The sequence below is a fragment of the Oratosquilla oratoria genome, chromosome 11 (genome assembly GCF_046742065.1).
Source record: "Oratosquilla oratoria isolate Oo_2021 chromosome 11, ASM4674206v1, whole genome shotgun sequence".
Taxonomy (NCBI): domain Eukaryota; kingdom Metazoa; phylum Arthropoda; class Malacostraca; order Stomatopoda; family Squillidae; genus Oratosquilla; species Oratosquilla oratoria.
The window spans coordinates 29924225-29947957 of NC_134787.1; the positions used below are offsets into that span (position 1 = coordinate 29924225).

The 23733-nt window shown below is 39.4% G+C and overlaps 1 protein-coding gene across 2 annotated transcripts in view; it reads right to left on the reverse strand.

Annotated features, from left to right (window-relative positions):
- Positions 1-272: 272 nt before the first annotated feature.
- Positions 273-23733, reverse strand: part of LOC143029710 (U6 snRNA-associated Sm-like protein LSm2) — a 51472-nt gene continuing 28011 nt past the window's right edge. Inside the window, exons 2-4 of one of the 2 annotated variants that reach the window (XM_076192565.1) lie at positions 23415-23482; positions 8781-8871; positions 273-680 (exon numbers count right to left, since the gene is read on the reverse strand). In XM_076192565.1, coding sequence (XP_076048680.1) covers positions 555-680; positions 8781-8871; positions 23415-23482 — 285 coding nt within the window. In that variant the 3' untranslated portion in view covers positions 273-554. Of the gene's footprint in view, positions 681-8780; positions 8872-14602; positions 21089-23414; positions 23483-23733 lie in introns of those variants that run through there. The other variant, XR_012966868.1, reaches the window with a different exon arrangement.

The window sequence follows — 23733 nt, forward strand, 5'->3', positions numbered from 1 at the left end:
CTAGTGTAGGTCTTATGGTCTGTTGCAGTTTCCTTCATTCTTATGTTCTCTTCACACCTGTTACTTTGTTATCTAATACATTTTAGATAAGTTATTCTTAGTGCTTTTAATTTAAGAAATATTATCTATACCCCATGGTCTTTATCAGTAGATGTCAATAAAATTTTATTCTGAATCATATTAAATTTAGTGTCCACTGTTTTATTTTCTCTCCCCACTCCTTTCTCTTTCTCTTCATACCTGTTACATTGATATGTAATCAAATTAAGACATATTACTCATAAGTACCTTTATTGATGAAACATTATGCATGATCCATGGCCAAACATCCTTATGAAAATTTATTCTGAACACAAAATCATATCAAATTCTATTTTATTAAGTTTACAACTGTTAAACTTAAACATGTTTTTTTTAGACATGGGTAAGTGAAACTGAAAATTAACAGTTCATTATAAATCATTATCATATATGATATGAAATTTTGTCAGGCACACAATCTAATCTAATAAAAAATTACGGTACAAAGGATATCAAAGTATGTCTTGACACTATCATTGTCGCTGTTGTTGTGCTTCTCGTCTGGCTGCATCCTGCAGAAGCTGTGTGTCCACCTCATCAACAGGCAACTGTACATACCGCACAACAGAGCCTCGAATAAAGCAATTTTTGACAGATAACTGTAAAATAAAAGAAAATATTAATTAGTATATTTTCTGTAAAAGAGGTGTGGAAAGCAGAGGTGGAAGGAGTGAACATGAGGGGGTGACCAAGGATGAGATGGATGGATGGGGTAAAAGGGGCATTGGGAAAGGGGGGAATGTCTGCTGAGGAAGGATGGGAGAGGACAGAAGATAGGGGTGAACGGAGAATGGTTGTGTATGGATGATGCTGTAATGCATGAGGGGGAGTGGGTGAGGGAGTATGTATGAGAAATAAATTGATGCAACCTGAAGGGATTTCTCCCCATCTTCTCCTTTCCTGCATGAGGGGACAGAGAAGGGGGGGTCACCAATTTAATGAAGCGACCTTGCTGTGGATGTGCTGTATCTTGTGGCACTACTTCTGACCCAGGGCAGTGGACAAGATGCAGGGATGGCCCATCATCCAGGAGGTGCCAAGATAAGAGGGAGGGAAGAGTGTAGAGGGGAGTGAAGTATGTAGGGGATGGAATGGGTGGGAGTGGTTTCTATGCCTTTGTTTTTTTGGCTACCTTCCTTGTAAGAGGGAAAAAGCCTTTGGTATATGTATGTTTTTTTCTGTAAATAATCACACCAACAAAACCTATGGTAGTGTCTACTAGGAGCATCCTACAAGATGGTGATAAAAAATAACTATGTCCTTGTCATCCATCTTCAAAACCTATCAACACCCTCACCTCCATGAAGTGGTGCAGTCCCAAGGGGCTGACACTTGGTCTCTGGACTGGGAGCATGATCTCTACAAGAATTTAACTATTCCAGATTTTTCATATCAAGAGAGCTGACAACCTGCATTTACTACCCTCATCCTCCTGTTAGCCAATGTCAATGACAAACATTAAATTTTTTTCCAAGGAAGGTATATGGGAGCAACTGTGTTTTCAAGTGGCATCACTAAGGCAATGGAAAGAGGATGGACCCCAAAAGGTACAGTAACCCAAGAGAGGAATCATCTGTCCAGACCAGCTTGCTAACAACACCCCACTCCCACTATACAGTTACACATACACACTCAGGTAGAAATAATAAACAAAATTTCTCATTTGTCTTCACAAACCAGAGCAATATTTTAGAGGAAGATGAGTAAATTCAGGCTTAGAAAATATATAACCACTCCTCGTTTAACGACCTACTCAGTTAACGACAACACGGAGTAATGACGGGCTTTATGACAGACCAATATTTGTTTAACGTAAATCTCCCAAAGATACGACGCCGTGTACGATAAGTTGGCTGTGGCAAATTTGTATGATATTATAAATGAACTTGTACGGCGGATATTAGCTGTGAGGTAAAGTGTTCTGAAGCTTAGGTCTACATTACCATCCTGCAAGCTGCAAAAACTACCTGGGGTACAGTACAGGTACTCCTCGTTTAACGACCTACTCGGTTAGCGACGACGCGGAGTTACGACAGGCTTTATGACAGACGTTTAACGTAAATCTCCCGAAGTTACGACGTCGTGTACGATAATTAAGTTGGCTGAGGCAAATTTGTATGATGTTATAATTGAACTTGTACGGTGGATATTAGCTGTGAGGTAAAGTGTTCTGAAGCTTAGGTCTACATTACCATCCTGCAAGCTGCAAAAACTACCTGGGGTACAATATATACCGGTAGTGGTAAATTTTTAGTTTCGACCATGGGCGCAATATAGCAATAGAAAATTAATTATTAATTTTGTAAATTATAATGTATCAAAGTAATATGCAATTTTGTGAGCGGAAATAAAAAAAAAAGGTGCTAAAACAAATTTCGTAAGTAACGAAGTCATGTCGGACGAATGGTACACTATGTTTGTTATGATAGATGCCGATGTCGAAGAAATAAAAGGATGATGAAATTGTCTAACCTAAACTAAACTAACCTGACCTGTGTTTGATAAATCATTACCTGCAAATTAAATGTCATCCGGCTCGTCCTCGTTGTCGTCGTTGTGAGAGACGTTGGCAGACGACAAGATGGCATCCCAATCCTATGCTACCGACTTCGTTCATTAGCATATTTTCTTGTACCAAGGTATTTTTTATTTTCATTTCCGCCCACAAAATTGCATATTACGTTGATACATTTTAATTTACAAAATTAATAATTAATTTTCTATTGATATATTGCGCCCATGGTCGAAACTAAAAAAATACCCCGGTATTCAATATGGAATGTCAGCATACATGGATTTGGTCATATACGGTAATTTCAGGAACCTAACCACCGTAAATAAGCAGTAAATAAAGCTTTAGTGTACTATATAAAAGAGGGAAAATACACGAAAATAAAGATACATGTATTGCTGGACATTGTACATACAGTACATGTACGAATAGTATACACTTTCGCTTAACGACCAATTCGCTTAACGACGGCGAAGCCGGTCCAAATTGTCGTCGTTAAACGAGGAGTGCCTGTATATACCGGTATTGATAAATTTTTAGTTTCGACCATGGGCGCAATATAGCTATAGAAAATTAATTATTAATTTTGTAAATTATAATGTATCAACGTAATATGCAATTTTGTGAGCGGAAATAAAAAACAAAAAAGGTGCTAAAACAGATTTCGTGAGTAACGAAGTCGTGTCGGACGAATGGTGCGCCATGTTTGTTATGATAGATGCCGACGTCGAAGAAATGAAAGGATGATAAATTCGTCTAACCTAAACTAAACTAACCTGTGTTTAATAAATCATTACCTGCAAATTAATTGTCATCCAGCTCATCCTCGTTGTCGTCATCGTGAGAGACGTTGGCGGGCTTTTCAACCACTCTCTCAGCTTGCGGGGTATACAAAGCTCTTGCAGCTTGAAGGAATGCATGTATCTCCGCTCCATAACATTCCTTCAAGAAAATGTACCTGGCGAGGTACTGTCGGAAGTACCGAGGCCATCAATTGATAGATGACAAGATGGCATCCTGATCCTATGCTACCGACTTCGTTCATTAGCATATTTGCTTGTAGCAAGGTATACAACCACTCCTCGTTTAACGACCTACTCGGTTAACGACAACGCGGAGTAACAACGGGCTTTATGACAGACCAATATTCGTTTAACGTAAATCTCCCGAAGTTACGACCTCGTGTACGATAAGTTGGCTGAGGTAAATTTGTATGATGTTATAAATGAACTTGTACGGTGGATATTACCTGTGAGGTAAAGTGTTCTGAAGCTTTGGTCTATATTACCATCCTGCAAGCTGCAAAAATTATCTGGGGGTACAGTATATACCGGTAATGGTAAATTTTTAGTTTCCACCATGGGCGCAATATAGCTATAGAAAATTAATTATTAATTTTGTAAGTTATAATGTATCAACGTAATATGCAATTTTGTGAGCAGAAAAAAAAAAGTACCAAAACAGATTTCGTAAGTAACGAAGTTGTGTCAGACGAATGGTATGCCATGTTTGTTATGATAGATGCCGACGTCGAAGAAATGAAAGGATAAATTCGTCTAACCTAAACTAAACTAACCTAACCTGTGTTTAATAAATCATTACCTGCAAATTAAATGTCATTCGGATCGTCCTCGTTGTCGTCGTCTTGAGAGATGTTGGCGGGCTTTTCAACCACTCTCTCAGCTTGCGGGGTATGCAAAATTCTTGCAGCTTCAAGGAATGCATGTATCTCCGCTCCATAATATTCCTTCAAGAAAATATACCTGGTGAGGTATTGTCGGAAGTACCGAGGCCGTCAATCGACAGACGACAAGATGGCGTCCCGATCCTATGCTACCGACTTCGTTCATTAGCATATTTGCTTGTACCAAGGTATTTTTTATTTTCATTTCCGCCCACAAAATTGCATATTACGTTGATACATTTTAATTTACAAAATTAGTAATTAATTTTCTATTGCTATATTGCGCCCATGGTCAAAACTAAAAAAATACCCCGGTATTTAATATGGAATGTCAGCATACGCGGATTTGGTCATACACGGTAATTTCAGGAACCTAACCACTGTATAAAAGAGGGAAAATACACGAAAATAAAGATACATGTATTGCTAGACATTGTACATGTACATATATGTATACACTTTCGCTTAACGACCAAATCGGTTAATGACGGCGACGCTGGTCCCAATTGTCGTCGCTAAACGAGGAGTGGTTGTACAACCACTCCTCGTTTAGTATTACTTTACTTCTAGATAGATTTAGATTAAGTAACGAAACAGCCTCATGAGGACCAATAGGTCTGTTGCTATTCATTTGTCCATATAACTCCGTGTAACCTGGCAATTTTTGCTATGAATAATTATCATTTCAATATAAATATTGCATGCTGGTAACCTTGGCATCAGAGTAAAATAATTCTAGTCAGGGATTTGTAGTTAAGTAAATGTCAACTTTTTTTTTTAATACTTCTACAGTGGAGAATGATATTGGATGGTAGACCATTCCATATTTCAACAATGTAATTGAATAAAGAGTTTTAGGCCAAGTCTGTTTGAAAACATTTACCTGCAATCTTGCATCCATTAGTCCTAGTTATGTTGGAGGTGTCAATTTTAAAATATTTTCCACATCCATAATTCCAATTCCTTTGATAATTTTGAAGACCTCAATTAGGTCCCATCTCATTCTCCTTTTCAAGAGACTAAACAAATAACGTTACAATAAGCACTCTTCGTACGGCTTGTTCCTCAACCTTGGGATGAGTTTTGTTACTCTGCATTGTACTTTTTCTAACTTCTGTATATCCTTCTTATAGTATGAAGACCAGCACTATGCAGTATTAGGTTAGGTCTGACAAGGGCATTATAGAGATTAAGAATAATTTCATCAGTTCTGAACTCGAAAGCTCTACTTATAAATCCAATTAATTTGTTTGCAGTTCTAATAACCTCCGAGCACTGTTTGCTTGATTTGAAACAATTTGAAATCACAACACCAAGGTCTTTCTCTTGTTCTGCACTTGCTAATTGTACACCATTCATTATGTAGTTAGCCTGGACATTACTATTACCAATATAAAATACTTTACATTTATCTATATTGAAAATCATCTGGGAGTTAGCTGCCCATTCACATAAGGTATTCAAATAATTTTGCAAATCTTGTTGCTAGGTTATGGATGCCATCTTATTTACAATTTTGGTGTCATCTGTGAATTTGGATAATTTGTGCTTTATATTTTCACCTAGATCATTAATGTATATCAGAAAAAGTATAGAACCAGAGACTGAGCCCTGAGGCATTCCACTTGATACAATATGCCAGACTGAACTTTTTCCATTCAGAACAACATGTTGCTTACGATCAGACAGCCATTCTGAAATCCATCTGTGAATATGTCCTCCTATACCATGGGTTTCTAATTTACTTAGTAGCCTCCTATGTGGGACTTTATTGAAAGCTCTTTGGAAATCAAGATATATAACATCAATTGCCCTCCCTTCTTCTTACATACCATAAATATTATACAGGAAATCAAGAAGGTTTGTCAGACACGAGTGCTTATTACGGAATCCATGTTGTGAATCTTTAGTAATGTTGTTTTTCTTATTTACAAGGGAAAAGTGGACAAGTGTGAGTGTAGTAGTTTCAGAGGGATGCTTGTTGAGTGTAGTTGGGAAGGCTTATGGGAGACTTTTGATTGAGAGGAGTAGGAGAGGAACAAAGGGATTGGTGAGGAACAGTGTGGGTTTAGGACAGGTAGAGTTTGCATGGATCAGATTTTTGTGGTAAGGCAGATAAGTGGGAAAGTTTTAAGAAAAGGTAAGGATGTTTTTTGGGCCTTTATGGATTTGGAAAAAGGTTATGACAGGGTAGAGAGGAAGGCACTGTGGGAGGTATTGCAGATATAAGGGATAGGAGGAAAATTGTTAACCGCAGTAAAGAGTTTTTATGAGAGTAGTAGAGCCTGTGTAAATCAGAAATGGAGTGAGTGGTTTGAGGTAAAGGTAGGACTTCACCAGGAATGTGTTATGTTGCCATGGCTGTTGGATAGGGTGGTGGGAGAGGTAAATGCAAGGGTAATGGGCAGAGGATTGGAGATGGTTAAAGAAAACAGAGAAAAATGGGAGCTAAGCCAGTTGTTGTTGTTTGCTGATGAACTGTGCTTGTACCAGGATCAGAGGAGGGATTAACCACTTCGGTATGATGACGCCTAAGTAGGTGTTATGAGGTGCAAGTGAGTACATGAGGATGCCGGCATTGGCGTCTTGATTATATATATTTTTTTGTAGTTGTACATGAGTTACCCCAAATTCTGTGAACTGGTTTGATAATGTTTTCTGTGTTTATTACTACTCAGAGTAAAAGAGAACAAGTAATAGAGCAACGACTTTATATTTTATAATGCAAGTAGTGTGATGCATCGTTCATATGGCAGCTGATGCTGTGCGTAAGAATTTTAATTGTATTGAAGTGGTTATTAACAGAGTTTGGAAAGGTGTGCAAATGAAGGAAGTTGAAGATAAATGTGGGTAAAAGTATGGTGATGAGATGTACAGGGGGAGAGTATGGCAGCAAATTGGAAGTCAGTAATAAGGGAGAGACTGGAGGAAGTGGATAGTGGGAGAAGTGGAGGTGGTATGTAGATTGACAGAAGCAAGTAAATGCTTTGGGGGATTAAAAAGTGTTATGAGAAACAGGCATTTGGGAATGGATGCTAAGAGAAAATTGTACGAAGGTGGTGATTGTGCCAACAGTATTGTATGAGACAAACATGGAACATAAGAGGAAGAGAGAAAGAGTTATGTTTGAGATGAAATATCTGAGAAGTATGGTAGGAGTTACTAGGCTGGATAGAATGAGAAACAAGGAGGGGAGAAGGAGAGCAGGGGTAGAAAAGGAGTTGAGAGATGGAGTTGATGAAGGAATATTGGGATGGTTTGGACACATGGAAAGACTGAGTGAAGAAAGATTGGTAAAAGAAGTGTGGAAGGCAGAGGTAGATGGAGTAAATGTGAGGGGTGACCAAGGCTGAGATGGATGGATGGGGCAAAGGGGGCATTGGGAAAGAGGGGAATGTCTGTTGAGGAAGGAAGGGAAAAGACAGAAGATAGGGGTGAGTGGAGAATGGTTGTGTATGGGTGATGCTGTGATGTAAGGATGGGAGTGGGTAGGGGATTGTAGGGGGTTAGGGAGTATGTATAAATGATATTTTAATGCAACCCAAAGGGATTTCTCCCTGTCTTCTCTTTTTCAGCATGAGGGGACAGAAGGGGGGGGGGTTGCTGATTAAATAAAGCTGCCTTACTGTGGATGTGCTGTATCTTGCTGCATTGCTTTTGACCAAGGGCAGTGGGCGAGACACAGGGATGACCCTTCATCCAGAAGGAGCCAAGAAAAGAGGGAGGGAAGTGGTGAATGGGAGTGGAGTATATGGGGATGAAATGGGTGGGAGTGGATTTATGCCTTTTACTTTGGCTACCTCCCTTGTAAGGGGGAAAAAGTTCTTGGCATATGTATGTATGTAAAAATCACTATTAATTTAAAACCTTGGGACTTTGTTGCCAACACTTGAAACTATTTATCAGCAAGTTTTCAATTTTTTTCTCATAATTTTTCATTTTTTTATTTCTATAAAGTGGACCAACATCCTCAACTTCCCTACCACTGTATAATTAGGCATTTAGTCTCGATTAATGAAGTAAAAATAATTGTAGGCACAATGAGATCATACTGTGAATGACAGTATTTGTATTTTTTCCATTAACTTTCTTCTGTAATAATAATTATTGTCACAACTTTCAACCAGAAACGAGTAGCCCCACAACAGTCTGCAATAGTCCTTAGCCCTTCCAATAGAACTACATAGGAAAAAACATATCAAACACTGGTGGAGGATGGAAGCATGGGAACATTGTTGGTTATCAGCTCTACTTATGTTTAAAAGAAGAGGAAAGAGTTGAAATTATATAAATCTTAAGTCTGGTCCAGACACTAAATGCCAGATGTATATGATTGCACCTTCCAGCAGATGTGTTGTGGTTTGAAGTATTGGAGCAGGGAAATGATTCTCTCTATGCCCATCTTGTATGACCACTACAAGTAGGTACAATATATATGGTACACCCTTAACAATACCTTTAATTTGAGAAACATAAATAACTAAAAATTTAGAAAACACCTACCATATGGGGATATTTTTCTGTATCTGTCACATTAATATCCGTCAATTTAATATTCAGATATTGATCCACTGAATGTAAGGTTCCACAAATACTGAAAAAGAAAGAAAAAATCATTAACATCATTCTGAAGAAATGTCAACATTCTAGTACCACAAAGTGGACAGTATGCATCCGAATGTAACCAATAACCTAGCTTAAACAAATAAAAAGAAAAACACATATATATATATATATATATATATGTATAGCCCAGGCTGCACCATGTTTCAATTTCTGCATGTTGGCCTCCTCGAGTCTCTCGATGTTGATGGCTTAGAATTAAAGTGAATTGTGGTTGATAAAAATGTATATCTGTTCACAGGGACCCATTCAGTGTTGCACATATATATATATATATAAATATATATATATATATATATATATATAAATATATATATATATATACATATATGTATATAATAATAATACATACATGTACCAAAGGCTTTTTCCCCCCTTACATGGGAGGTAGCCAAAAAAAACAAAGGCATAAAAACCATTCCCTCCCATTCCATCCCTAATACATTCCACTCCCCTCCACCCTCTACTGTCCCTCTTATTTTGGCACCTCCTGGATGATGGGTCATTCCTGCATCTTGTCCACTGCCCTGGGTCAGAAGCAGTGTCACAAGACACAGCACATCCACAGCAAGGCTGCTTCATTAAATTGGCAACCCCCCCTCTCCATCCCCCCATGCAGAAAAGATGGGGAGAAATCCCTTTGGGCTGCATCAAATTTTTCTCGCACATACTACCTCACCCCCCATCCCCCACCTCATGCATCACAACATCATCCATATACAACCATTCTCCATTCACCCCTGTCTTCTGTCCTCTCCTGTCCTTCCTCAACAGATATTCCCCTCTTCCCCAAAGCCCCTTTTACGCCATCCACCCATCTCATCCTAGGTTGCCCCCTCATGTTCACTCCCTCCACATCTGCCTTCCATACCTCTTTTACCAGTCTTTCTTCACTCATTCTTTCCATGTGTCCAAACCATCCCAACACTCTTTCATCTACCGTATCTCCCAACTCCCTTACCTCCCCCATTCTCCTCCTCACCTCATCATTTCTCACTCTATCTAGCCTAGTAACCCCCACCATACTTATCAGACACCTCATCTCAAACACATTCAAACTCCTTCTCTCTTCCTCTCTTATGTTCCATGTTTCTGCCCCCATACAGTGCTGTTGACACAATCACTCCTTCATACAATCTCCTTTTAGCATCCATTCCCAAATGTCTATTTCTCACTACACTTTTTAATCCACCAAAGCACTTACTCGCTTCTCTCAATCTACATTCTACCTCCACCTCCACTCCTCCCTTTCCTGCCACATTCGCACCCAAGTATCTAAAACTATCCACTTCCTCCAGTCTCTCTCCCTTAATGCTCACTTCCAGTCTGCTGCCACTTTCACCCCTTGTAATAATATTAATAATACAAATAAGGCCCATAAAAATCAAATAACTTCAATATGATGTTTGATAGATTCTGTTCAATCTTATCACACAATTTCTTTCTACTCAGGAATGGACCCTTAACTACAGAATTTTTGTGGCTAAAAAAAAAAAAAAAAAAAAAAAATCCACCATGGCATATGCCACTATTAAGAGGATTTATAATCAATATCAAATCCAGAAAAGGAGTGTGTATAATTGTAGTAATAATGAAAAATAGGGCTGATAAGGCTGGTGAAAAGAGTATTGGGATGGTTTAGACACATGGAAAGAATGAGTGAAGAAAGATTAGTAAAATAGGTGTGGAAGGCAGAGGTGGATGGAGCGAATTTCGATGGAAGAACCAAGGACATGATGGATGGATAGGGTGAAAGAGGGTTTGAGCAAGAGGGGAATATCTGTTGAGCAATGAAGGGAGAAGGCAGGGGATGGGGGTGAATGGAGAATGGCTGTGTATAGGTGATACTGTGTTACAAGGAAGGGAGACAGCAAGGGATTAATAGGGGGATTAGGTAGTAGTTATGTGTGAATGATATTCTGACACAACCCAAAGGGATTTCTCCCAGTCTTTTCTATTTTCTACATGAGGGGACAGAGGAAGGGGGGGGGGGTGCCAATTTGTGAAGTGGCCTTGATGTCAATGTAACGTGTCTTGCTAAATTGCTTCTGACCCAAGGGAGTGGGCAGGAGACAGGGATGATCCTTCATTCATAAGGAGCTAAGATAAGAAAGAGGAAAGGGTGGTGGTTGGGAGTGGAATGGGTGTAGGTACATGCTTTTTGACTTGGCTACCTCCCTTATATGAGGGACAGACTAATGAAAAATATAAAAACAACACATTAAAGAACATTATGTGCATGGTTACCACTGGAGACCATACAGTCTAGTGTAGAATGATTGAAATGAGCACTGCACCTCTTGGCTCCCACTTACCCCTATCTGACTCTCACCAACCCAGTGCTGGGCAACCAACAACTCCTTCAGCTCATTAAACTCCAACACAATTCCCCAGATCCATAAAGACAACCACACACAAACTTTGCTTGTCCTTCAACTACTCCCAGTGATCTGGTTGAAACCATCCTCACAACACCACCATCCTCCCCCTTGTTGCCAGAATGCCACCCCAAGACCAAAAACACTCTTGCCAACACCATCAACATTGGCACACTTGAACATGGTTTATAACACAAAAGTAGTTACAATTTAAGAATTCAACCACAATAAATCCATTGCCCAGGATCTCTCTTGCCAGTAACCCATGTTTGGGAGGAATTCAGCCAAAACTATTGGATTTGCCCTTAGGTCACTCAATAGAGATATTTTGTGCAATCCTCTGCAGTGAGTGCAAAGTATTGTCTATATACTAAAAGGCAAGACACTACTGCATGCCATCTATCTCTCTGAATCTTCTCTCCCTTAAGAGGAAAAAGTCCACCTGGCTAGGCTGAGGTGTGGCCACCACGTAACCCTTCTAAATTACTAGAGGTGATGGATGAGCGCATCATGATATCTGTCCAGGATGTAACACTTCACATTATGGAAGACTGTATTGTCCACAATTACACCCACTCCTCGTTTAACGACCTACTCAGTTAACGACAACTCGGAGTAACGACGGGCTTTATGACATTCGTTTAACGTAAATCTCCCGAAGTTACGACGTTGTGTACGATAATTAAGTTGGCTGAGGCAAATTTGTATGATGTTATAAATGAACTTGTACGGTGGATATTACCTGTGAGGTAAAGTGTTCTGAAGCTTAGGTCTACATTACCATCCTGCAAGCTGAAAAAACTACCTGGGGTACAGTATATACCGGTAGTGGTAAAATTTTTAGTTTCGACCAAGGGCACAATATAGCAATAGAAAATTAATTATTAATTTTGTAAATTATAATGTATCAACGTAATATGCAATTTTGTGAGCGGAAAAAAAAAGGTGCTAAAACAAATTTCGTAAGTAACGAAGTCATGTCGGACGAATGGTACACCATGTTTGTTATGATAGATGCCGATGTCGAAGAAATGAAAGGATGATAAATTCGTCTAACCTAAACTAAACTAACCTAACCTGTGTTTGATAAATCATTACCTGCAAATTAAATGTCATCCGGCTCGTCCTCATTGTCGTCGTCGTGAGAGACGTTGGCAGACGACAAGAGTGCGTCCCGATCCTATGCTACCGACTTCGTTCATTAGCATATTTTCTTGTAGCATGGTATTTTTTACTTTCATTTCCGCCCACAAAATTGCATATTACGTTGATACATTTTAATTTACAAAATTAATAATTAATTTTCTATTGCTATATTGCGCCCATGGTCGAAACTAAAAAAATACCCCGGTATTCAATATGGAATGTCAGCATACGCGGATTTGGTCATATACGGTAATTTCAGGAACCTAACCACCGTAAATAAACAGTAAATAAAGCTTTAATGTACTGTATAAAAAAGGGAAAATACACAAAAATAAAGATACATATATTGCTGGACATTGTACATACAGTAATGTACGTATATGTATACACTTTCGCTTAACGACCAATTCGGTTAACGACGGTGCGCTGGTCCCAATTCTCGTCGTTAAACGAGGAGTGGTTGTACATATACCAACAACAAAACATATACTCTACAATGGATTTATGGGAAATCCCCATTCCAGCCATGATGTTCCTCGGGGCGACAGGAATGCTCAGTCAGACAGCCTAAGGGAACATCATCATCCCCCTTGCAAGGGAAGCATGCGCCCACCCCCCATCCATCCCACTACCATTTCTTTTCTTTTCATCTTAACTCCTTCTGGTTCAAGGGTCATCTCTGTCTCCTGCCCACTCCTTAGCTCACAAGCAATACAAGACACAGCACATCCACATCAGGGTCAGCTGTTTCATTTACAATGACTATGTCCCCTCATGTAAAAATAGAGAAGATAAAGAGAAATCCCTTTGGGCCACATCAAATATTGTCCATTCACAATCATTTTCCACTCACACCTATCCTTTGCCTGCTTCCTTCCCTGCTCAACAGACATTCCCCTTTTACTCAAGCCCCCCCTTCATCTCATCAATCCATCTCATTCTTAGTTTTCCCCTCAAGTTTACTCCATCTATTTCTGCTTTCCATACTCTCTTTGTTAATCTTTCCTCACTCATTCTTTCCAAGTGCCCAAATCATTTCAATATTCTTTCATCAGCTTTATTAATTATTGTACATTTACTGGACATCAAATCCTCAATTCCAAGAAAAATCTTTGCCTGCCTTGGTACCCCAAAGGAGTCTTGAACTCTTGGAGGCCCAGAAGTAGACATAAACAAATTAAACAGTGTATTTTGGAGAGAGAGAAAAAAATATGTGTTTCAGAAAGAAGAAAAGAAGGTGGAGGGGGAGCTGAGTAGGGAAGAAAGGAAATGGTAAAAGCTGAAGATGGGCAGATGTTAAAAGAAGTAAAGGTGGTAAGGGGAAGATGAATAGAGTTTCAGAGAATTGTTGAATGTGGAGGTTTGGGATTGTGGTACAGGGATATGGTGAGATGATTGTAAAGAGAAGAAAATGACAGGGCTATGGTAAAAGATGATTTACAAAGAGCATTGAAAATGATGAAATCTGGTAAGGCACCTGGGTTAGATAGGTATCATGTGGGGAGTCTGATGAAGGAACTGTTATAGTGGATTGGCTAGTAGTTTTGTGTGTGCCTAGGAGAGGGGAATGTGCCAGAGGACTGAGGATCTAAAAATTTGGAGGGGCTATAGTACATTACTTTAGTTATTAATGGAAAAGAAGGCTGCATGTAGGGGAGGATAGGGAAGTTCTGATTTGTGTCAGTGTGTGATGCCACTGTGATGGGAGAGAAAAACAAGGTTAATGCAAAAGAGAAGATACAAAGAGCACTAAAAGAGATGAAAGCTGGAAAGGTGCCTCAGTAGGATGGATGTCATGTAGAATGTCTGACAATGGGTGGAGTAGTCAGTGGAGTGGATAGTGAGATTTTTTAATGTGTCTCTGAAGGAAGCACGTGTACTGCTGGATTGGAGGGGTATGTGGATAATTTCATTATACATTAAGTGGGTAAAGTATGAATGTAGTAGTTTTAGATAAGTCAGTCTGTTGAACATGGCCAGTAAGGTGCATGAGTATGTGTGGAACATATGACAGGTACTGGCATTAAGACAGTACCAACACAGAAGAGCCCTAGCCATAGACTCAAACTATCCCAAATGCAACCACCACACACACAGACCACCTTATACTACAATGCCCCACACTAAAAATTCCCCTGCCAACAACACATCTCTTTTCTCAGAAACTTATGGTCATACTTAGAGGCTGTTGGCAGTTTCCTGTAGGTCACTGGTCTTCTGTAGAAAAGACCAGGGGCAATGCAGGAACCAAAGCAGAAGCAGATGCAGTCTAGCAGATACTGGTTGAACCACTATCCTTATTCAAATAGTGCTGCATAGCCATGGCCAAGGGAATTCTTAGTCCCCCTATGAAATTCCTTGCTTGGACCATATCCTCCCCCTACAAACCTACAAATTGTATTAAAAAAATAATAATAATAATAATAAATAAATAAATACAGTGGAACCTCATATTCGTACACAATCCGTTCCATGAGGCTGTTCAAATGGCGATTTGTACAAATGGCAAATCATTTTTTCCCATAAGATATAATGTAAATTGGATTGATCCATTCCAGACCCACAGATGATTGCTTATTTAAACCTTTGTAAAAATATTTTAAGCATAAATACATAAAAACTATGAAAAACAATAAATATACAATATTGTACATGAAATAAATAAAAATTTGACTGCACTTTACCGGTACTGAGGTGAGCTGATGGCATAAGTGGAAGGTGGAGAGGAGGAGGGATGTTGATGTTACTGTTTGGAAGGGGAGTCACCTTCCATATAAACATCAGGTAACATCCCTTCAGGTGTTTTCTCTCTGGTGTTCTTTCTTTTTTCTGTCTTTTTGCACTAGAAGAATCTTGGAATTCTTTCATTAAAAACCTGTCCTATGTTGTTTGCCTTTGACGATTTTTCAGAATTTTTCTAAAATGGTCAATAACATTGTCATTGAACAAATTGATGTTCCTGTTGACCACCACAGTGTTAGGATGCCATTTTTCCACCACTCTCTGTGTTTTCTCCCAGTGATAATACAGTTCTTTAATTCCTGCAGTGGAAATGCTTCCCTTACTACTTTCCTCCTCTGAAGAAGAAAGTTCTTCAACCACTTCTTGCTGCTCCCTGTGCAGTTCTTGGAATTCTTCAGTTGTCAGCTAATCTCTGTGGTCTTCGACCAACTCCTTCACATCATCACTGTCTAAATCCAAACCCATGGACTTCCCCAGGGACACAATATCATCCACCACTACAGGCTCCATGTCAAAGCTAGCACAAGACTGAGCTGAAGCAACTGCGTGGCACAGCCAGTAACAAGGTGACACTGTCCGAATTGCAGGGCAAGCGTATGAATGACGAGTTGAATTTTACTTGAACAAGTTGGACGAATAACGAGTTGTGCGAGTAGAGAGGCGGACAAATGGCGGAGTTCCACTGTATATATATATTCAGGTCATGGTCTCAGGATATGTCCATCTGGGTCTTATGGGATTAAATACACTTCAATTTAATAAATCTGTTGCCTTATGTTTCTATTTCATGAAACCCACAGATCCCAGGTAACCAGCAACAGTCACTGGGTGGGCCTACTGATCACTCGGGTAAGAATGGGTGAAAAATAGGTAGCATTTGAAAGGTTGTGTTGTATTCCTAAATGTGTATGTAAGAGATTACAGCATGTACCTAAATGTGTATGTAAGAGATTACAGCATGTATAAGAGATTACCTTTCTTATCGGTAAAATCAAATACTTCCAGGTATATATATATCCTTGCAACAAATGTCTTTTCTTTTTCTGTATGAGGGGACAGAGAGGGAAGGTCACCAATTAAATGAAGCTGCCTTGCTGTGGATGTACTGTGTCTTACTACATTGCTTCTGACCCAGGGCATCTTAAATCTGGTCTGGGTACATATAATGCTCACATATGAGGCTAGAGAAAATTTTAGCATAATTTTCAGCTGCCTCATGATCCATTCAATGATGTTCACTACTGATTTCCAGCTTCCTGAAGCCATGACAAGACTTAAAGTTGTGCAGCCATCTGATGGACAAGTTACATTCAGTGTCAATCTCCAAATCTGCCTGTAGCTTCTTGGCCTTCTCAATGAGGATAGGCCTGGTGACAGGTTTACCTTTGGAGTGTTGAGCAGTAAACTAAATGTAGAGAGCCCGATCCAATTTGTCAAGCTTACCTCTTCCATACGGTGCCGCCTACATAGGCAGCATGAGGAGCAAGTGGATACGCGAGGCTGCCATATCGGCGTCTTCATTATATTTATTGTAGTTGTCCCTGCGTAACTGACATACTCTCTAAACTGGCTTCATCACATTTTCTATGGTTATCAAAATTCATGGGTGAAAGAGAGAACGATCGATATAAGCGGTGACTATTTTTTATGGTGCGAGTATTATGACGCAACATCGTACGTCTGGCAGCTAATGCTGCCCGTGAGATTTTGGCCCGGAGTGAAGTGGTTAAGTCTCTTCAATGACTTCCTCTTGTCAATTAGTGATGTAGGGGCTTCTGTGTTAACAATGAAAGACAGGAGCTTGTCTTTCTGTTTCTTGAGGTCGTATAGTGTTGACAAACTCACACCAAATTTTGCTATCAACTTGCTGTGGTTCTCTCCCTTCTCCATCCATTTTATGAGCTCAATCTTCTTCAGGAGCATTAGAACATAGCACTTCCTCTTCTCTGTGGTCTTATTCTGCAGTGGGGCCATGGTGAGATGCAGTAGCTGGCACAATGTAAACAAATAAAGAGAAGATTGTAACACAGTAGATGCAAGGGTAATATGGCAGCGAAGCAGAAAGCTGTTCCCATTAGTTTGGACAACTACTGCTAGAGTGTTGTCACTACCTGTGTAGTTCGGCTGCCAAGAGAGCATGCTAAATTGAAATACTGACATTGCTACGTATTAATATTTATATTTAATTTCATCATGAGGTGGAATGGGTGAGGGATGGGGGTGAGAGAGTATGTATTTACCTAATTTTACCATGTTGTATTTTGTGGGAGGAGAGCTATGCTCGCAGTGACCCGCAATTGTATCTTTCTGCATCCAGTTCTTTCTTAAAATCATGTATAGTTTTAGCACTCACTGTTTCCTCTTTCAGTTTGTTCCATGTATCTATTACTCTGTGTGGAAAGCTGTTATTTTCAGATCTCTTCTGTAACTGTCTTCCTTAAGTTTCTTCTTGTGTCCTCTTGTATTTCTTGTTCCATTTTTGTAGGTCATCCCTATCAAGGATTTCCATCCATTTCATAATTCTGTAGATGGTTATTAAATTGCCTCTTTCTCTTCTTTGGTCTAGAGTTGATAAGTTTAGTTTGTCTGATCTTTGTTCGTATGTCAGCTTGCAAAGTGTTGGTGTCATCTTCGTCATTGCTCTTTGAATTCTTTCTAGTTTCTTTATTTATTTATTTTTTTGTACTAGGTGTCCATAGAAATGCTGCGTATTCCAATTTTGGTCTTACCAGTGTAACTATCTTCTTTACCATTTCCTCATCCATATAGTCAAAGGCCACTTTCATTGATCTTATTAAGTTGTAAGTTTCTCCAACTATTTTGTTTACGTTTGTCTGGTGATGTCATTTGAGATAATTACTCCTAGGTCCCTTTCTGAGTTTACTTTTGTAACTTCCTTTTTACCAATTTTGTATTGACCCAATATTTTATTTTTGCTTTTTCCAAATTCCATTATGCTACATTTCTTAATGTTGAAATTCACTTCCTTTTTTACACTCTTATTTCCAGACTTTGTCCAGGTCTTCTTGAAAAGATTTGCAATCTTCTTCTGTACTTACTCTCTTCAATAGTTTCACATCATCTGCAAAGAAGTTCATATAACATTCCACACCTTCATCCATGTTGTTCATATAAACCGCAAACATTATTGGAGCCAATACTGAGCTTTGGGGGACTCCGCATATCATATCTACCCAATATGAGCTCTTTTCTCCAAGTACCACCCTCATTTTTCTGCTGTTCAAGAAGTCTTCCATCCATTCCAATAATTTTCCTTATATTCCACCTATTGTTTCAATTTTTCTTAGTAGCTTTTTGTGTGGTACTTTGTCGAAAGTCCTTTGTAATTCCAAGAAGGCATGGTCTGCCCAACCATCTCTTTCTTGTATTATTTCAATTAATCTTGAGTAAAAGCATATTAACCACTTCAATACGGGACTTAAATCTCGCGGGCAGCAGCCAATGCCAGCCGTACGACGTAACGAAATAATATTCGCATCATAAAATATAGTCGCCGCTTATATCGATCGTTCTCTCTTTCACCCGCGAATTTTGAAAACCACAGAGAATGGGATTAAGGGCGCATTTGGGAGAATGTAAAAACACAGGGGCGACTACAATAAATATAATCAAGACGCCGATATGGCAGCGTCGCGAATCCACTTGCTCCTCATGACGCCTACGTGTGCGGCACCGTATGGAAGGGGTTAAGTTTGTAGTACATGATCTTCCACTTCTAAATCCAAATTGCTTGGGGCTTAGTATGTTGTTCTCTTCCAAGTGTTTAATCAATTTATTTTGAATAACTCTCGCATATTTTTGCAATTGTGGTTGTAAGGGATACAGGTCTATAGTTTGTTGGATTTTCTTTATCTCTTCCCTTGTATATTTGTACAATATTTGCATTTTTCCAATCTTGTGGTACTTTTCCTTCTTTGAGTGAGAAGTCAATTATCTTGTGTATTTTATCTGTAAGTTCATCTATACATTCTTTCAACATTCAGTTTGCTATTCTGTCGGGTCCATATGATTTTCTGATATTGAGGTTCTATATTTGGTCTCTTATTTCTTTCTGTGTCACCATTATTTCTTTCATTTTGAGGGATCCTTCTCACTGTACTTCATTCCACATTTGTGAGCTTTCAATTGTAAATACAGACCTAAAGTAGCTGGTCATTACTTCAGCCATTTTTACATCTTCTATATATTCTTTGTTTCCTTCATGCAGTATCACTATTTCATGTTTGTTTTTTAGTTTATTGTTTACATATCTGTAAAATAGTTTAGATTGGTCTTTGCATTTGTCTATTACAGTAATCCCTCGTTACTTGCGGTTAATGTGTTCCAGGACCACCCGCGAAAGGTGAAAATTGGCAAAATAGCGACAAAATATTTATTTTATTATTTACGTATAATTTAAATGTTTATGAACCCTCCCCATACTGATATTAAACCTCCCTATATCTGTATTACCTTTTCCTACACTCTTATAGACTGTTTAAAACACTTTTGTATTAAAGAAAAGTTAATCTGTGTACTGTACAAAACTCTGTTACGTGAAGTGTACAGTACTTGTACCATACACGGAAATATCAGTTGTTACACATCCCCTATATGTACTAACATATTGCAAAGTGAATAAAATCATTAAGTTCCTTTTGCTACATACATTCTTAGTAACAACAATTGTTAAAATAAACATTTAAATTTTCTTAATTTTCTCTTTCTCATACGATATGTATGAATAGTAAGGGGTTCTACTCACCATTGGTTTTGTTGCAATCTGGCTTAAATGATGACTATGAAGGTGACGGCGAAGGTGAAGGTTTTGATGCTGGTGGCTTTGTGCGGGTGAAGAACATGGTGATGGGGAGTTGCTGACATTATTTATTTTGTGCCAAAATCTTCTTGTAGGCAGTAATGGCACCATCAATGAGGTTGCTGAAGTGCACAGCTCAGGTCATGTCATCGTCCATCTCTTGTGCCGTCGTTGCAAGGTCTTTAGTGACATTGCACACATCTTGCAGACCTTCAAGTGTTAAGCCACGCTCTTCTATTTCTTCCTCTTACGGATTTTCATCATCCTCTTCTTAACTCGCTGACTTAGTCATTTCAACGAAGTACTTGTCGGTCAATGGCTCTGAGTGGCACTCAATGAGGCCGTTGACATCTTCAGAAGTCGTCATTGAAGCCGTCCTTCTAAAGATGTCTAGCCAATTTCACAACCTCATCAACCACCGAGTGATGCACTTCGTCAGGAGTGAAGCCAGCATAATCATTCACAATTTGAGGCCACAGCTTCTTCCATGAGAAATTAATTGTTTGGGGCTTTATGTCAGGTAACGCTTGCTGGATATTCCTCAAGCACAAAGCTATTGTGAAAGTCTGCCAGTACGTCTTGAGTGTGAAGTCATCTTGGTCTTCGTCAACAGCTTCTATCAGGCCCTGCATGGTGGTCCGGGTGTAGAGCGCCTTAAAAGCCCAGATGACACCTTGATCCATTGGCTGGATTAGTGCTATGGTGTTTGGGGGCAAGAACTTGATCTGCACACCGTCATAATGCAGATCAGTTGCATGGCCTCCAGCACAATTCATCTGGAGAAGCACCTTAATGGGGAGGCCCCTTTCAGCTAAATACAGCTTAACCTGAGGGATGAAGCAGTTGATGAACCAGTCGTTTGTAAGGGCCTTCGTTATCCATGCCTTCGCGTTGTACATCCAGTAGACAGGTAGGAGAGCCTTGTTCTTATTTTTCAAGGCATGTGGATTCCTTGACTTAAAAATAAGCCCGGGCTTGATCATAAAGCCCGCAGCATTCCCGCACATGATGAGTGTCACATGGTCTTTGTGGGCCTTAAACCCTGACTTCTTTACCTCGTCCTTGAAGAGGAATGTGCAGGATGGCATCCTCTTCTAGAACAGACCCGTCTCGTCCATATTAAATACTTGTTCGGGAAGATAGCCGCCCTCCTCAATAATCTGGGGGAATTACTCCTCGGCCACAAATCCACGTTCTCTCTTGGGAGAATCGCTCGATGTCCCTGGTTGGAGGTCGTCGATGTCCTCTTCTTCATCACTGTCGTCGTCAGGTCCAGCAGCAGCCACAATGTTATCATAAAGGGCCTTTGCTTTTGTTCGGATAATGTTGGTATCCAAAGATACATTCTTCTTCCTACAATCTGCAATCCACAATGTAAGAGCAGCTTCCATTTTTACGATGATCTTATTGTGGGAAGTAATGAACCTTTTCACTTCTTTGTTAAAAAATATTGATGCCGTCTGTTGTATTTTCTTCTCATCTTTCTTTATGTAGTGAACGGTTGACTCGTTGATGCCGTAATGGTGGCCAACCGTGGCAGAACTTCTCCCTGCTTTTAACATATCAAGAAGTTCAACCTTTTCTGTGATCGTCATTACCTTCCTTTGCCACTCAGGGTGAGTACCAGAGGCCTTAGAAGTTGCAGCACGTTTGGGAGCCATCGTAAGGGTTTTCACAGATAAAATTTCACTTAACAAAGCAAAAGTAAACTTGCGGAAGGAACCGTGAGTCTCGGAACGCAGTGCACACAAGAGTGATGCATAGCTTACCCTTCCCGCGCTGTCTCCCTTCTTGCGGATTTGGCGTGTATGGCGGGTATTTCCGCGAAATTTGAATTTATATATAATTTGAAAAACCCGCCATGTAGTGAAGGTGGAAAACTTGAAGCGCAATTAAGCGAGGGATTACTGTATATCTTTTTCGTAGGTTCTTTTTTCCTCTCTGCTTATATCTACATATTCATTTCTCAATTTGATGTATGTTTGCCATTTAGTCATTTTTTTTTTTCTTTTTTCCATTTTTCCAGGCTTTGTCTCTTCTATCTTTAGCATTGCTACACTTTTTATTATACCAACACTTTATGTAAACCCTTTTTTGTTTCTGCTTAGGTATATGTTTATCTGTTCCCTCCTTATATTTTTCTTTAAAAATGTTCTATTTCTCTTCCATCTTTGTTTCATCATTTGAAAATTTTTCCCAACTAGCATTTTGAATTTTTTTTCTAAGTTTTACAAAGTCAGTTTTGTTGTACATTAATCTTCCTTCTCTGTGTTTCTCATTTCTTCTCACATTTTGTTCCTTAAGCTTGGACTCTATTAGTGTGAGAAATAATTTGACACAGCCCGAAGGGATTTCTCCCCGTCTTCTCCTTTTCTGCATGAGGGGACAGAGGGGGGGGGGGTGTCACTGATTTAATGAGGCAGCCTTGCTGTGGATGTGCTGTGTCTTGTGACACTGCTTCTGACCCAGGGCAGTGGGCAAGATACAGGGATGATGTGTCATCCAAGTGGTACCAAGATAAGAGGGGGAAAAGAAGGTGGAGGGGAGTGGTGTGTGATAGGGATGGAATGGGTGGGAGTGGTTTTATGCCTTTGTTTTTTGGCTACCTCCTTTATAAGGGGAAAAAAAGCCTTTGGTATATGTATGTATGTATCAATAGAGTTTGTCAAAAGGTGCCATTATATCAGGATTGCTGTTATATTGGACACTGGATTATCAGAACTTCACTGTACATATCCTTGGCTTACTATCAAAGTTACTTCTATAGTTCTAAATAGTTTCCAGCTACTCTTAATACAAGCTTAACATATCTTACATAAGCTCATTTGAGCCTTATGAATCCATCATATTATTGGTATCTGTAACAAGTCTTCTGTTGTAATCCTTGAGGTCCTAAAGGTCAACTGTCACGGCACTTGTCTTCAGACAGGTTTCATCCTGGTATGTTTCCGTTTTGTGCTGCAGAGTCTAACTTAAAAGCAGTACTGTACATTAAGACAGCGAGGATAGGAGAATACCACCCTCAGGAAGGAACCAGACTCAATGAGAACCAGTCAAGGTTAAATGGACACAAGATTCCCCACCTCCTTAAAGAGGTGGAGCACTGAGGGGCCAGCACCTGAATTCCAGACTGGACTAGAGAATCCCAATTTACCTTAGCTGTAAACTACAATAATGTTTTCTTGCCATTAAATGGATTTGGTTACAAAAGGTTTTGGAAACTGAGTACATGCACTTTAACAAACTCAAGTATATCATATACAGTGTATATTGGCTACACAGGTAGAAAGTGCAACCAAATGTGATGAACCTCTATCTACTTACATGCAAAGACAGTTTTACTGTACTAAGAATTATAAGATGACAAGTCAAAAGAGGAAAAAGAGGAATGTTTGAGAAAAAACTACTTGAATAAAAGTTGATCCTTACCTCAAGTCATTTTTCAATTCCACTACAACATCCTTTCCTATAAGAGACTTGAAAAACGAGTAGAATAACTGAAAGAAAGAGTATGGGAATTTAGTAACTTTATAAATAAATTTCAAACATATTTATTTACCTATTTACCAAAAGGCTTCTTCCCCCTCATATTGACGGTAGCCAGCAAAGGCATATCCACCCACCATCCATCCCACTCCCATATGTCACCCATATACACAGCAGGGTCAGTCACTTCATTTAGTTGGGAACCCTCCCTCCTCATCCCCTCATAAAAAAGGGGAGAAATCCCTTTCAATTTATTGTCCAT